Source organism: Phragmites australis, chromosome 15 (genome assembly GCF_958298935.1).
Source record: "Phragmites australis chromosome 15, lpPhrAust1.1, whole genome shotgun sequence".
Taxonomy (NCBI): domain Eukaryota; kingdom Viridiplantae; phylum Streptophyta; class Magnoliopsida; order Poales; family Poaceae; genus Phragmites; species Phragmites australis.
This window is the reverse complement of record NC_084935.1, coordinates 2,584,418-2,601,099: the sequence shown is the minus strand read 5'-3', so window position 1 is coordinate 2,601,099 and position 16,682 is coordinate 2,584,418. Positions and strand designations below refer to the sequence as shown.

The window sequence follows — 16,682 nt, the reverse complement described above, 5'->3', positions numbered from 1 at the left end:
CCAAAAACGCATCACCCAATCAGCCAAACACAGCAGGGGCAATCCTGAAACCACAAAATCTAGGACCAAACCGCCGAACGATGGTCGACGGCAGCGGCTAGGAGCCCTTTACGTCTCCATGATCCTCCGGCTGGACGCCTCCTGGACCCGGCGCTGACCGTACACGACGCCGATGTGGGGCCGGGACCCGCCGCTGGCCACGATCTCCGACCATGGGTCGCCTGCGCGAAGGAGAGGGGGAGGCGGGGTAGTGGTACTGTGGCAGTGGGCGGCGAGATCTCCCTGCCGGGGATTGGGGCCCGTCGTCGTACCCTCTCGAGACGCCATGGGGGGGCTTGGCGAGAGTGAGAGGGAAGGAGGTGGCGGCGATGAGGGCGGTGGAGTTTGAAATCGAACTCGGAGCGCGAGTTGGACCTCTGCGGCCGTTGGAAACTTGAAATGGCGAGGCCGAGGCGGGGAAGACGAGCGGGGCGGCGGAGTGTGTGCAGGTGCGGTCGGTGCGGTAGCGGCCACTTGTCTCGTCGGCTCCGGAGGAGGATCGGGCCGGGCACTCGGGGTAGTTCTAGTGGGCCGGAGCCCGGTGGGCTCCACGGTACAAGAAGCAGAGCCTTTTATTTTTATATTTCGAAAATACAAAAATACGCGTCTATTTGGAAAAAAATATTTTTGAGAGCTAGACTATAGCATCCTCTACACTATATATATTTTTTCAGATTATTTCATGACTATTTCGATAATGTTTTGAATTTTAAGAGTATTGAAATGCTGTATTTTTATTTTTTTAACTTATCGTCATTTTTTTTAAACGGACGTCTATTTTTATAATTTTTTATTTTCGTGGACCAGTGCCCTGTGTTTTTCTCATATGCTATTGGTGTGTGGATGATATGTAGATCCAAGTTTTACCTGCCATCCTTATAATGGATAATGTATTAAGAGTTTGACAGTAATTCGATGGCATATCATGAATTTATCTCACAGATCGAAAGAGGGTATGATGGTGAACATGCATGTGTTTTCACACTCTTAATCGGTAAAATGATATTCAGCAGGGTTCCAAATTCCAGAGATAACAACCCGGTTACCACCCGAGCAGTAAATCTCCGTGAGGTTGTCATTCGGAGCTGATTTTTGGTCGTTTCAGATAATGCCGGAATCTACCATGTAGATGTAGGGGGAGAACATACAGGGGAAAATTTACACAAAGCACGTATGCATTGCATACATCAAATTTACAGACGCGCAAGTCTTGTGTCTTCCAGACGTAGAAACTAGAAAGGTTTCTTCTAGTGATCGCCATTTGGACATTAGGGCTTCCAAAATAATCTGTATAGCCCAATCCAAGAGGTCGCGCCGCTGCCGATCTACAAACACAAGCAGTGTCTGATGGCCGATGCACCTCATCACTTCAGTGATGTCTGCCACGATGCGTCCTCGGGCTTCTAGCCGCGTGGCTGCGAGAATGTTCATGTCTCGCATGGGAGAGGAGCATGTCCGACTGGGCTAGCCTCCTGCTGAACTCAATGCTCCCACGATGCTGGTTATCGCCCTGTAGAAACGTTCGGGGAATTAGAACCGAAAATTAACATCTGAATGATTAGGGTATCGTACGGGTATTTCACCATTCGGAGCGTTGTATCTGGTTGATTTGATCCGACTAGCAATTCAATCGTCTCGTCCATTTCCATGATCTTCTGTTGAAGATTATCCTTCTCCATCTGCAAGAACACAGAAGTACAGTTTAGCATGTTCTAAATCAGGGAGGTCCATATCGCGATGATATTTTGGACGTTTCAATCTCATACAAGATACGCAGGCCAATAGTTGAACGATGTTGGAGACTGAAGTTCTCGAATGCAGAAGTGTTTTCCGGACCTGTAACATTTCGATCTGCGCTTCCAGCATTTGCTCCCGTTGCTCAAGCTGTTCAACGAGCAGTTGACTCTCCAATAGATCAGTCTTTCTTTGGTCCATGTCATCAAGCAAGCTTAAAAAGAAACAAAATCCAGGACTTTTACTTGATTTAATAATTTCAGCTAAAAGCAAAAGGATCAGATGAACAAATTTCAGGAACAAAAGTTTCACCTGTCCCTTTCTAGAATGAGATGACCGAGTTGTTCTGTGAGAATCTCAAGTTCTGTATCCTATAGTGGCAAAACAGATGAAAAATCAGGAAAATCATCTCACCGTATGATGCAACAAAGTAAAACACGGATTTGTTTGTGGCCTACCTTCGACTTTGATTGTTCAATTTGTTGCTGGGATGTTATTAACAACTTGTGCAGTTCTTCTTGGTCAAGCAAATTCTAGACATGGGAGCGACAAATCTCATTAAGTGAACTTATGAAAAATAACACCAAATGTTTAACAGCTTGGAGACACTGCTGCCACTTACAGCATAGTTTGTCATGTCTAATTTGACGCCAAGCAGTTCCCTTATAATATCATGCGTCATGGTATTCACAGCGGCCAGTCTCGATGTTAGCAAGCATATCTGTGAACAAGGAGAAAAAAATGTAAGCATTAACTTTTAGGGACGTCGTTGAGTATTGGATATTAAATTTTTGTGCTTTATGACTGAAAATAAAGAAATGGAGAACAATTGCTTTTACATTATTTTCCAGATAATCCTCGGGTAAATGATTGTTGCTTAGAATTCGATCGAGGAAATATTCATCTCAATGCAGGCACCAAATATCTGCTAATGTTCACATTATTACCCTTTTTTAAGCCAATAGGTGGCTCCTGATGTTTCATATTTTTTAAACAATGGTCTCAACCAACTAGCTAGCATGCCACTTAAATTCAGACCAGTAAGCATAGTGATCTCATTTTAATCTAAGGATGTATACAACATTGTGAATCTGAGACAATATATTATTACTGACCAGTGCCATATATTTCAGTCTACCTATGACAAAAACAAAAGCAACAAACATTACCTCTTTTTGTTTACAACTAACCAACCCTTCTAGCTCTTCAATACGTTGGCGTGCCACTGAGATTTCTTGATCCTTCTCAGAGTTCATTTGTTGAATAATGCTAGATATGCACCGGAAAGGTGAACCAGATCCTCTTGCTCGTCCTGAAGGCTTTTCAGTTTTGGCCTGGACAGTCTCAGAACTATATTCATGTGGCCCAAACTTCTGTTTAGAAACCATATGCTCCATTTCTTGGTACTGTACAACAAGAACTATTAGCATACTGCATATCTGCAGTAATGAATGTTAGGAATAGCAACTTGTATTATCCGGAGGCTATAGGCCAATATATATACATGTACAAGCACAATATATATCAATAAATATCTCTAACAATGAATACTTATACAACAATATTGGCAGTGTTCCATACCTTCTCCTGAAACAACAAAGATTGTGCTTCTGAATGCAGGACCAACTCAGCAATATGATCTTTGTATTGTCTTATCTACATAAATGAAAAAGAAGGTTTAAGAACACAGAACTCAAAATCTCAAATAGTCATGTGTATAAGTTCTACATATACCTCCTCATCTTTACGTTTTGCTTCCAATTTGAGACCTTCAATCTTCTTTCTAGCATTTTGATGTGCAATAATCTCAGCTTGCAATCTCCTGCATTAGAAATGCAATCAACTGAAAACGAACTTGCAAAGACGTCTTATGGGGGTCTCACAATAAAAATCAATTGAAGAGAATTCTTACTTTTCTAGATGGCATCTCCCTTGACACAATTCCTCAAGGGCATCACATTTTGATGCGTTTTCTACAGTAAGCATGTCATCAACAGCTTGAAATTCAGCCTCAGATTGTTTATGTAGTTGATAGCTCCTTACTTCCTCTTTAAGGTTGCATACCTGCAGTAAGACCAAGAATATGTGACAACTAATACTGTGCAATAAAGTCTGACTCTTTGTGTTTGTGGTCACATAATTTTGCAGTTTTGCACCAATTCTTACATAGTTACATCAAAATAGGCTGAATTTAGGTAACTGCAAACGGAAATTTGGGTTGTCTAATGTTGCTTGTTTCAAATCAACGTACTATGATGCGTTCATAATTGCTATTCCATAATGTTCTCATCAACCATAAATTTGATTACAACAAGTTTTTAAGCAAAATTATGATAAGCAGAGAAAGCACCAAAAGAAGCAGAGAAGTGAACAACTTACCTCTTCCTCGAGAACAGTTATTGTTGCTTCAAGTTCCTCAACAGATCGTTCAAGAATCTTAACCTCCTCCTCTTTCTCCTCTGCGTAGATTTTACTTGTCTCGGCAGTCTACAAAAGCATGACAAGTGAACCCATTTCCATTTAAATTTGGAGTTCTGGATGTGAAAAAAACCAATTAAGAAATGCTTACTTGACGAGCTTCAATAGCAGCAGCTTCATTTTCCTCAGCTAAAGCCATTGCCATCTCAAGCTTGTCCGTTAACTGAAGTATCTCTACTTGGAGATTTTCCCTGTCACTACTCATTATTTTAAGACTATTATTTAATTCTTCAATATCTGACATCAACTGTCCTGCTTCAGAACAGTTTAGCAATAGGATTTGGCTCTCCAATCCCTCTATGACCCTAACTTTTTCTTCCAACAGCACTTTCGTTTCACTATTCTTCATAGTTTCCTCTTCCAACATCACTCTCAGATCTTTGTTTTCCTTCAACAGCGCTGACGATAAACTTTGAGATTGCTCTAACTCTGATCTTAGCATTATCAGTCGAGCACCATTTTCAGCCAGTTCTTCCTCAAGCGACTTTTGTTTTTTCAACATGTTTTCCATTGCAGAAGTTTTCATTTCAAGCTCTCTTTGAACATTGCTAAGGGCAGTAGATATTTCATCAGCTTTATCCTTCATATCTTTCGCGTTTGAGGTAGACTCTTGCAGTAGCTTGAGGTCAAATGACAATCCTTCTGCAATATTGCTTTTCCTGTCAAACTCTCTTCTGAGTGACGCACAGTCTGCACTATGGTCAACAGAACAATTGTCTTTGCATAACTGTATTTGTTGAAGCATGAAGGCTTTCTTCCCAATATTATTAATGCTCTGAAAACCTTCCTGACCAGATAGTACCAGAGAACCAAATAAATCTATAACAAAAATCAAGTTATTACTCATCTTATTCAGAACATCAAACAATTGATTCACATTTACTGTTGCTTCACGGCAGTTATTTAGCATATTTTCTTGTCCATTCCCCGTAGAGACAATATTATTAATAAATTTTAACAGTGGCATTATTAACTGCCTCAAATGGTGCTTGAGACGTTCAACATCATTCAAAAGATGTTCTGTTTGGTAACCTTTCATGCTTCCGTCACATTGCAGTGGAGCAGCTGAATATATTTGTCCGCTCTCTAGTTTCTCAAGTGCAGCAAAAAGGTTGGTACTTTGTTCACCGTCAGAAGCACTTGGATATGTCCCAGCATTGATTACACAGGACACTTTGTTGACGAAGATATCCCACTGTTGAGCAATACTGAAAACTATGTCGTTGACAACAGTCATATCCTGCATACTGATAGAATTGCTATCTTCCAGATCTGCAGCCCTGCCAGTTGGAAGTACACCCACGGATGGCATTTCCTTTCCTTCTTCAGCCAAATCAATCATATGAATGCTACCGATGTCTTGAATTTCTTGAATTCCATCACTGAAATCAGCTTTTCTGCTACCCCACTCACATGAACGTGACCCAACTTGTTGACAAGCGAACCCATGAGTATTGAGGTGATGGAACTGCTCAGCGGAAGATCTACCTTTTCCTTCTACAAGTGATACCATGTTCACTAGATAAGATCTTGAGTCACTTATACATTTCTTCAAGTCTTGCCCAAAATTGATAACCTCCGAGCAAAGAGCAAAGAGTTCCACTGTAGTGACACTTTGTATTTGTTGAAGCAACCCCCTTATTATAGCAGGAAGCTTTGCCATCTCTACAACACAATCATTTATCTGTTGATGCAATTTGTCATACCTCTGTGATGTACAAGAACTTGATGCTTCAAGTTCCTTCAACTCATCGACCAGAGAAGTTTTCTCAGACAACAACAATTCCACCGCTTGCCTGCAATTATCTCTTTCAAGTTTTAATTCTTCGTTGGCCTTCAACAAAGCTGAAAGCATAAGTTCAGCCTCTTCCATGGTTTCTTGAGCCTCCTCAAAGTTCGAAAATAAGGTCAGAACCTTATTTGATTTGTCTTCAACGAGATGTAACACACTACTGAGCTCTGACTGCAAGGTTTTGGCGCAATGAAACCCCACATTATCAATCAGATTTTCATAACCCAGAAAGAAAACATCAACTGAAGTGTATGAAGCAAGCTGTAATTTGTCTGTGCATGTAGCATTTCAATCAAAGCGGGACACAATTTGTTTCACATATTCTGATTGATGATGCTGATGTCATGACCCATGTAAAATTTTAAAAAAACTTGACCATGGGTGTAGACGCCCTTTGGCTTTGTCTTAAGAGAGGGAAGTACCAAACCCTTTAGGGAGGTACTCACACGATCTACGAGCACCCAGGTTCGAGCCCGGGTGGGTGACCTCTCAAATGGAGTCTCTACCAACTGAGCTTTTGCTCGGTTCTGACCCATGTAAAATTATATCTATATCTTTACAGATGACATGTAAGATAAAACACTTTGTACATATTTAGAAACATGATCGATTATAAAAATTGTTATATGCAGCATTTGACACATGGGTACATGTAAAATATGATCAGTGCCCATAAGAAAAGATAATTTTTCTGTTTATTAATGATCAAAGATTTAAAAATATGGATGAACATATTTTACAACCCCAAAAAGAAAATAGAGGGGAACATATAATTAGGGACGAAGTTCATCACAACTAGCATCATTGTGATTATTTTCTAGCAAAATAATGTAAATGGAAGATTCAAGTAACCTATGACTTGGCAATTACATACAGTAGAGCTGAAGAGGCGATAATAAGAACCGGTAGGAAGTTGGATAATACAGTAAATAAAATAATAAACAATGCATTCTGAAAGGTTAAAGTATGGTCTTGCTTGTTTTCACCAATGAGGGAGACCCTATCGGGCTATTTTCCGTTTCACCTACAATAGATGAAGTTGTCTACGCAAACAATATCACCCACTATTCACATCAAATGCATGCATCCAAACAAGGTATGTGGTTGTTGATTAGCTTGGTGTTTACCTGGTAATCTGGATTAGCTTGACTTACTGTTGGTCCATTTTCATCATGCGGCTGTTTGGCAATCATGTCAACTGAACTATCAGGCAATAGAAGGTCATCACGAGAATGTCCTTCTGCTGCTTCTGCAAAGAGGCATTTTTCCTCTTTCAAATTGTTCTTTAGCTCTTGTATCATACAATCCTTTTGGTGTAATAAACCTACTAGTTGTAGTGCTTCCTGAGAACTTTCTTCTTTATCTAATTGCTGAGCTTCAGTTATAGCAAGAGTTGCACCTCTTAAGATGTGCAACTTTTCTTTCACTTCCCTGCCCATTTCCTGTGCAGCTTGTAGTTCAATTTGAAGTTTGAAGATCATCCTTTCCTTCTCAATGCTAACTTTCATAGCCTTCTCCACATGTTCACTGACAGAACTATTACTGTGAGGAAATGAGCTAATCATATTATCAATGTTCTGATATGCATCATCTAGTGATCTGCATCCATCTGTTAAGAAGCTTGTTAGATCAAAAATTGCAGCCTCCCATTCCTCAGACAAAGAAGCAATTTCTACATCTTTTGCAACAATAATCTCTGAAAGCTTGTTACTTTCCTCAGCCATAACGACTAGCTTCTCTTTGAGCTCTTGATTTATGCTTTTAAGGTGTTCCAACTCATCATGTGATAGATGTTTACTTGAGTTCACTATTTCAACCTCTTGATGACACAATAAAGTCTCTCCATGCAAATGTATATCCATCGTTGGAGCCTTTTCATGGACACGATGTATTCCATCCTTCTCTAGAAAATCCAGCCCATTCGGAATAGTGCCTTTGTCAAGTACATCACGTGAAGACCCCATAGCCAAGTTGAAGCATTGAGACAATGCACCATCATACTCAGACACTGTTGTAGGATCCTTGAAATCATGTGTTTCTGGATCATGCAAATGAGGAGACTCCAGATCTTCACTATCAATTTCATAAGGTAACTCAAGTTGGAATGATTCTGTAATATTAGTTGTGGTCCCTGCTTGCATGAATTGCTTGTTAATATCATCTGATGATAAATAGGAAAAATTATGTCCATCTTGATCCTGTTATGAAGTCAAAAGAACAGCAAAATGTAAGCCATGTGTATACCTATGGTTAAGTGTCATATATAAAAAATGAGTAAAAATCTCACATGTTGCATTGGATTGATATTTGTAGCCACAACATTCTCCTTTGCCTCAGGAGCAACCTGAAAATATGATGAAAGAGTATGACCATCCAAGCACTAAGTTGCTGGAGGTTGTGCAAACGCCATACATACTTGATTTGTGCTTGACTTCTGGTATTGTATCAGTTCACAGCGAAGCTTATTTACTTCTCTGCAATCAGCATGAATGATCAATTGATCATTATATTGTTTAAGGTCTCAGAAACAAGTAGACGTAAGGTGTTTGACAATTAACATCAAAGCAGTCATGATAGTCAAAAAGGTATATATATAAAAATATACATTGACATGTAGGACAAATGTAAAAATACTTACCGAGCTAACAGAACATTGTTTTCTAAGCATGCGTCCAGCTCCTTCCTGCAATTGTCAAGCTCCTTGATGATCTCATCACCCTAAAATCATTACATCCCACAATTAGAAAATAAACTCAGGTTGTTCTTCATTATATGTTGAAGCAAATTGAGTTAACTTCCAAATTATCCTACTTCCCCTTATGGGTTACAATATGATGAACCCTTGTTCTCACAAAAAAAGGCGCCTCGCTGTGTGTCACTTCCAGCGTGTTCCTAGGTGGCCGGCCTTCGGTGCCTTTTCTCGACCTTTAATGCAATACTATGGTGGGCTATCTTCCCTCATAGGTCGAGTTTTTGGGTTACAATATGATGATATTACTTGCTAAAAATTTAGGCTAAGATTTTGGCCTTCCTTTGAAACAGACATCAAGAACCATTTCTATGCGAATAAGTAATGAACCAAAACCAATGAGAACACACCTGAGCTTCTATATTTTTAGGAGATGTAGTGTATTTCTGCTCAAGAATATGAAGGAACTACAAATAAAAAAAAATGATCAGAATAGCATGTAAGATAAAAAAAAAATTGAGCAGAATGAAATTCTGGAAGTTTGAATATACATGATCCCGCAAAAGAGATATCTCTGTTAGTAGCATCTCTCTTTCCCCTTGCTTGTGGAAGTTCTGAAGCCTGTATGTGAGTGGAGTAGAATAAGCTACACCCAGTTTATTCAAATGCCCAAAACACCCAAGTCACTATGTAAAGTTTGTTGTCTAAAGCCAAAATCTTTAGGAATAAAACTGTATGATTGAGGTATTACGTTGTAATTTCCTCAATTAGTCTCTTGTTTTGTAAAGCAAAGTGAGTCAGTTGAGGATTTTCATTGATTTGTTCTTGCAACAGTTGAGTCTCTTGGGACAATACAGCACTTTCATCCATCAAATGTAATTTTCTTTGTTTTTCATCACAGCGTTCAAGCCTCCTTCTCAAGCGTTGTGCGTCAGATTCCATCAGGTTGACCTGTCAAAACAGATACCTAGTATGAGTACTGAAAAGGCATACATTGCTCGTCCATATAAGAAGATAATTGTATTCTGCAGCTTTGGGCATATAAGCGTAGTTACTGATTATTAGCTATTTTCATTATGCAGTTGAGATATCTGCAATAGAATATAGTATTACCAAACGATTCAAATGATTTATTTCAGCTTCCAGCTTCCTGATCTTGGTCTCTGCTGATTTCTCTCTCCTGAGGCTCCCAACCAAAATATCTTCTAGATGGCTAACCTGTTATTAGATATATGAGTACTTGGTTGCATGTGTTATATAGTTATCATTATTTAGTGAAAAGGAAAATCATGCCCGGTGACCTTTTGCTTTAGGAGATTCATATCACAGTCTGGTTGATCATCTACTCCACACGAAGTTTTAAATTCATTGGCAAAGCCTGAATTAAGCAGCTGGAAGCTAGGTGATCTGGAACAATTTTGTTGCTTCTTCAAGCATGTCAGTTGATCCTGTTAGAACAAAATCATGCATTATACTAAGAATCACCTCTAATTCGATAAGGGAATTTTGCAATAAATCTTAACCTTTAGCTCCTCTATCTGCTTTTGTAGAGCCATAACATCTCCTGAAGCGTCTTCATTTACTTTTGCCTAGAACAAGTGGATGAATCCCAAATTAAGTCACCGGGTAAGGTTCCCATATCATAGCAAATATGATGTACTTGAAGTATAAATACATTATTTTGAATCAACTTTGCACGTTGAGCAAACTTCAAGGTACTCAATGTCTCACTGGAAGAACTGCAATAGAATAATCCATAGATGAGTTAAGAACATTGTGAAGTATATAGAAAAATGTTGAATAATAGGAATAGAGATACAGAAGATGGATACCAAATAGATGGGCTGACGTTGGCAACAATTGTTGTTTTAGAGTTACCTCCTAGGGAATCCTGGCAAGATGGAATAATGAACCAGATAAAACAATGGGCACAATGAGGGGAAAAAAAAAGATCCCGGAGCCTGCTTTTATTCTGTATTTTAACCTGGAGGAGAAATGTAAGCCTTGAATCTCTGTAGGGAACATGACGGCTTTTCCCATTTGCAACATCCACTAGAGTCATGATAACAAGCCTGAAAGAGTATATAGATGGATAATAATTATGACTGGTGCTTCTTACACTACAACTTCTCATGCTAGCAAAGTATCAATCTTATAGTATTCAACTTCTTACACTACAACTTCTCATGCTAGCAAAGTATCAATCTTATAGTATTCAAATACGCATGTATGTTGATATAATAAAGAGCCTTGTAACAAAGAATCAGTGGCTTACAGAAACTATGAACTTCCACACATGTTATGTTCTAAAAAATGTAAACCAATATTACTCATGTTTAGTATTCTTCACCTAGTCATAAATATGGCAGGTTTAATAAAATAAAAAATACTGCTAAAATTGTCAGACTTAACATGCAAGGGTTTAGCTTTTATTATGCCAGTTTTTCTAAACTTTTATTATGCCATTCAGCTAGGAATCGGCGGCAGTGGAGGAGAGACAAGGAGAGATCGGGACGGGCAAGTGGGCTAGATCGGAACGAGTTGCTGTGTCCTGAAAGGAAATCCTAGCTCTAATACCATGTTAGGAATATAAACTTGTATTCCCTGGAAGCCATATGACAATATATATATACATGCACAGGTGGCAATATGCAAATAACCCCTTATAACATGGGGATATATATATATCCCCAGTGTTATTGTACACCCGGGGTGTAGAATACTATTCTATACCCCGGGTCAGCCTAGCCATGCGCTCACGCTGCGCCATGTGGCCGCCCAGGTCGCTCGCCCCGCGCACGCGCACCCACCACGTGTCGCTCGTCATGTGTCGCTCGCTTAGTAGTTGTCCAGTAGCTATCATTCAGTAATTCTCCAGTAATTTTTTAGTAATTTTGCTATATGTTGGATGCTTTCAAGCACAAGTGCGAGAATTTACTATGACTTAGATTCTTCAATAATTTTAATATGGATTAGATGCTTTCAAGTATTGAAAATTTACTATAGGTTGAAAATTAAATTTACTATAGTTTGGATGTTTTCAAGTAAAATTTACTATGATTCGGATGCTTCAGTAGTTGTCAGTAGTTTTGTTCAGTAGTTATATTAGTAGTTGCCCAGTAGTTTCAAGTCACAGAAAAATTGTTCAGTAGTGTCAGTAGTTCAGTATTCAGTAGCTTCAAGTCATAGTAAAATTATTCAGTAGTTTATGTCAATAGTGCCAGTAGTTCCAAGTCATAGTATATTTGTTCAATAGTTTGTGTCAGTAGTTGCCGGTAGTATCAATAATTTGTTCAGTAGTGTTAGTAGTTTTTTCAGTAGTTGTTCCATTAGTTCTCAGTAGTTGGTCACGACTTCAGTGATCAGTAGTTGCGCGCAGGGCGGGGGCACGTGGGGCGCGGGGTGGGGACATGTGGTGGGCGCGGGGTTGGGTCATGGGTCAGGCGTGCGCGCAAGGCGCGATTGGCACGCCATGTGACACACACCGGCACGCGGGCGCGAGCTCGTGCTCAAGGCTACGCGCCATGTGGCGCGTTCTGGTGGTTGCGCGCGCACGAGCTGGGCCAACAGCCTACTGTGGCAGGGTGGGCTGGGCTAGGTGGCACTACCCTATACACACACACTATACAGCGAGTCTATTATGTGCATACATGCAGAACAGACCTCGGTTGCGCACTGGTCAGCCGACCGAGCCATGCTACCTTCCCCGTGCGCGCCCCAGTCGAGCCAGCCTCCCTCCTGTGCACCCTTGATCGAGCCGGCCTTCCTTTTGTGCGCCCCCGACCGCTTCAACGTGCGCATGACCGAGTCAGCCTTCAATCCGCCCCGCACACCACCGCCTCCGACCCAGAATGTCTCATGACGCCGCCAGATGCAATCTCTCTAATCGCCATGGAGACACCACCAGTTGAAAGGAATTACGTCCATGTAAGTCACCCAGTTGCGATTTGTGTTATACTACAGTTAAAACTTGGTTTGTAGTTGTGATTCAGAACCGGCCGAGTTACAACATGCTCCACAACATAGTTACAACATAGTAGACACTCTAGTTACAACATGTTGAACAATAGTTGTAACATGTAGTTGCGATCACCCTATGCTTATAGTTGTAACTAATTGCAATCGCTGCTCAGTCTCCAGTGGGCCCGTCGATCTGTGTGAGTGCGCTCGGGGCACGGGTGGCGCGCACGTCAGAGCCTGGTTGGCTACTTGGTCGGGCGCACGCGCTCGGCCTGTGCGCATTTTGCAGGTACGCTGCGCGTACCTACAGAATATATATATATATATATATATATATATATATATATATATATATATATATATATATATATATATATATGTATAGGAAAACTAGTATGTACTCCTGGGTGTATGTACTCCCACCTCTCATATACCACTTTTACACATGAGTTATACTTCTTTATCACTTTAAATATACTTTATTAGTAATTATAAGATACTACAATACAAATCCCACAAATTTTTTTATGAAATTCCATGATTTTTATCATAATTTGCGTATATACTTCTTTTATGTATAAAAAAGAGTATATAGCAAAAATGAAATGCTAACATTGAATTTTTTTTCATACAACTCATATTGGAGTATCTTAGAATTAGTATTAGAGTATACTAAAAATGATAAAAGAGTATAAAGTGTTTGTTGAGGTGGTATATTGCATGTGGGAGTACATACTCCTAGGAGTATAGAATAGGTGTCCTATATGTATATATATATATATGTATATATATGTATATATGTATATGTATATATGTATATGTATATATGTATATGTATATATGTATATATATGTATATATGTATATGTATATATGTATATATGTATATGTATATATGTATATATGTATATATGTATATGTATATATGTATATATGTATATATATGTATATGTATGTATGTATGTATGTATGTATGTATGTATATATGTATGTATGTATGTATATGTATGTGTGTGTATGTGTGTGTATATGTATATGTATATGTATATGTATATGTATATGTATATGTATATGTATATGTATATGTATATGTATATGTATATGTATATGTATATGTATATGTATATGTATAACAGTTAACTCTATAAGTGTTCATACATAGGCACTTGAACTTTCAAAAAATATATAAGAACTAAGTTAGCCTTGTCAAATATACATCATGTGCAATGATTTTCTTTTGTTTCAAGTCAAAGAAGTATGACCGACACCAAAAGGCATGGGGAATATTGTCTGAGAACAAAAGGTAGGCATGGGGAATATTGTTTGAGAACAAAAGGTTACCCAAGGGTTGACAACGATCTATTGATATTTGCAGCTTCTTTCAAGCGTTCTCCTTCAGCACCTGAGCTTTTCTGCCTAGTTTGAATTCAGTCAGTATTTGTGAAGACAAAAAAGGTTGCTACCTTGATTATGCAACTCACCTCTCAGAACCGGCAAGATCAACCAAATTCAACCTCCCAAAGCGGAGGTGCGTCATCGAATCACTTTCCCAACGGCTCTCAATTACACAAGTGAAGACACTATGTGAACGGCTGCTCTCGCTGTTCATATTTGTGGCAGCCATTTTCCTGTTTGCAACCCCCTAGCAGGACATTTCAGAAATTCCAATGAAGTAAGTCATCATTTAACAATTATAGCACCTGAGATATTCAAATCCAATAGAAGAAAGAATAAAGAGAAAAGGATTCTATCACCTGTAGCAATAGCAATATAACATCTTTAACGGATGACACATAACATTCCATAAGATTTTCAACATATACACCTTTCTTTATATCTTCGCGGATCTACAGAGAAAAATAGATGTGAGTTTGACATTCAGTTCATACAAAAGGAAGCAATTTCCACTCATAAGTGGATCACCTGAAGATTGGTTGATGATGGTTCAAGCAGATCAGTTATCTGTTCATTGTATATCTCCAGAAAAGAGCATTTGCAGATATATTTGAGCTTCTCTTCTCGCCATCGCTCTTCTTCCTTCAAATTATGGTACTGTCAGGTCTATTAGTTCACTAAAGTATTAACCTGACATACAAACACCTTACCTCATTTATCCGTGCAAAGAGGTATTCGAAAATGCGAGGCGTCAAGCCAGAGTCCTTACTAAGTTCATTGCCCAACTTGGTAAGCTCTCCCATCATTGTGTAAGTTTTTCCACTTCCGGTCTATATGGAGCCACATATATTTCAGACAAATTCTTCTGCGGACACATAAAAGTGCAACTTAGTCTTACCTGACCATAGGCAAACAAACAGCCATTGTATCCAGACATGCAGTTCTCCACCATTGGCAGACCCACAACTTTGAACAGCTTTTCCTAAAATTGTTGTAGAAAAATATTGCTTAGGCTAAACGAAGACTGATCCAGAAGGAAATCTAAAACAGTGCTAGAACACAAGAGACCTGTGATATTGTTTCACACGCAACATGGTCAAACGTGAACATTGTTTCGGGATGTCCTGTCCAGCTCAATGTCTTTGAGCTATCCTGCATCAAGCATCTTTTTTGACCATGCGTGGCATTCTCGGCATCACTAATTGGTCTTATCCGTATCAACACCTGTAGAAACCACATCAAAAGTCCGACACTTAAGACATACAGAGTATTAGCTTCAGAAACAGTGAAGATCAAATTTGGCCATATTTAATAAGTCACAATTGACATGCTGTACACTCCCTAACAAATGGAATGTTAGAACTCAAGGAGCATGGCGAGCCCTCAAAATGCATCAGCCTTACATGATGCCATGATGGTTAGACATAGTTCTATGATGCGCGCGACTAAGCCAGCATAAGCCTAGGATACTCGATCATCATCTAGGCCATTATTGTTACGATTCCTAATTTAACTGACACAGAATGATTATGTGCTTAATGCATTACTTCTACTGAAAACTTCACCGAGGGCACAGATTCAAGCTACAAACACCCAGACCTGCACATTGCGATCCTTCCAGAACGCGGGGTTCTCGTCGAGCTCGAAGTGCGGCACCTCCGCGGGCACCTCCGCGGCCGCCAGATCCCTCAGATCGAACACCCTCCTCGCTGCCCCAATCGACGAGGTCCGGTCCCTAACCCCCGACCCCGCCGCGCAGGCCCTGGGCGTGCCGGCCAGCGACTTGGGCGTCGCCGGCGCGGACCGCGGGTTCCGGCCGGGATCGGCGATGGCCGCGAGCGGCGACCTCGGGGGCAGCGATAAATGCGGAACGGGGGCGGGGGCGGGGGCGAACGCGGAGGACGAGGGCTCGGCGGCGAGGTCGTCGTTCTCGTTGGACTCCGCCGCGGCGGCGGAGGCGCGGCGGGCGCGTGATGTGGAGGTGGAGGCGCGCCGGCCGCCAGCGCTGGCCATGGCGGTGGAGGTGGAGGTGGAGTGAGGTGGCGAGAGTGTGAGTGGGAGCGGGGTGGTCAGAGGTTCTCCGCTCCAATTCAAATTTGAACTGCGCGTGCCTGGCTGCGCTGCGAGGCGGCGGATCTGACGGACGAGGCCTTCCTGCTCGACCGCTCCGGTGCTTGAGAAATGTTTAATGGGGAAGCCGTTTGGTAAGGAAGTGTTTGATTTGTTGTAAAGAGCTGATGGAGTGTCTCAATTAGATAAAATAGTGTTTGTCCAAGTGTTTGATTGAAGGATTTAAATGGATAGGTCATCCAACTCATGGAATACGTTTTGGAATATTCCGGATCGAAATACTCTGACCGGGTGAAATATAAGAGAATGAATAATATCATAACTTTAAACACTGTAGTAGAGATATTATAGCATCAGATCTGTTTCGTCCAACTCAAATCCAACAGTTCTGAAGTCACTGACTTCTCCAACTTACGAATCGTATATGACCCCTCACCCCATAATAGATGACTAGTGGGTCATATAAATAGTATTGTATGCTTCTAAATATTTTTATTACCTCTTTTTATATATGAACAGTAGAGTT

The 16,682-nt window shown here is 40.3% G+C and overlaps 1 protein-coding gene across 2 annotated transcripts; it reads right to left on the bottom strand.

The window, feature by feature from the left end:
- Window positions 1-1,025: 1,025 nt before the first annotated feature.
- Window positions 1,026-16,295, bottom strand: LOC133893434 (kinesin-like protein KIN-12E). 2 transcript variants are annotated; one of them, XM_062334447.1, is made up of 33 exons: window positions 15,686-16,295; window positions 15,155-15,310; window positions 14,985-15,068; window positions 14,797-14,916; window positions 14,615-14,728; window positions 14,446-14,538; window positions 14,173-14,333; window positions 14,033-14,107; window positions 10,717-10,804; window positions 10,565-10,623; window positions 10,408-10,471; window positions 10,256-10,321; window positions 10,034-10,180; window positions 9,846-9,950; window positions 9,484-9,683; window positions 9,284-9,353; window positions 9,143-9,199; window positions 8,682-8,761; window positions 8,460-8,517; window positions 8,331-8,387; window positions 7,171-8,241; window positions 4,343-6,214; window positions 4,153-4,260; window positions 3,686-3,837; window positions 3,508-3,595; window positions 3,355-3,429; window positions 2,943-3,179; window positions 2,396-2,494; window positions 2,232-2,306; window positions 2,086-2,144; window positions 1,876-1,987; window positions 1,623-1,718; window positions 1,026-1,549 (listed from the first exon to the last, which is right to left on the bottom strand). In XM_062334447.1, the coding sequence occupies exons 1-33, from the start codon at window positions 16,097-16,099 to the stop codon at window positions 1,409-1,411; spliced, it is 6,453 nt and encodes a 2,150-aa protein (XP_062190431.1). In that variant the 5' UTR covers window positions 16,100-16,295; the 3' UTR covers window positions 1,026-1,408. The 2 variants fall into 2 exon arrangements, 1 of the variants encoding a protein (XP_062190431.1); XR_009904507.1 differs by having other exon boundaries at window positions 1,421-1,549; window positions 1,806-1,987.
- Between the last annotated feature and the right edge of the window lie 387 nt (window positions 16,296-16,682).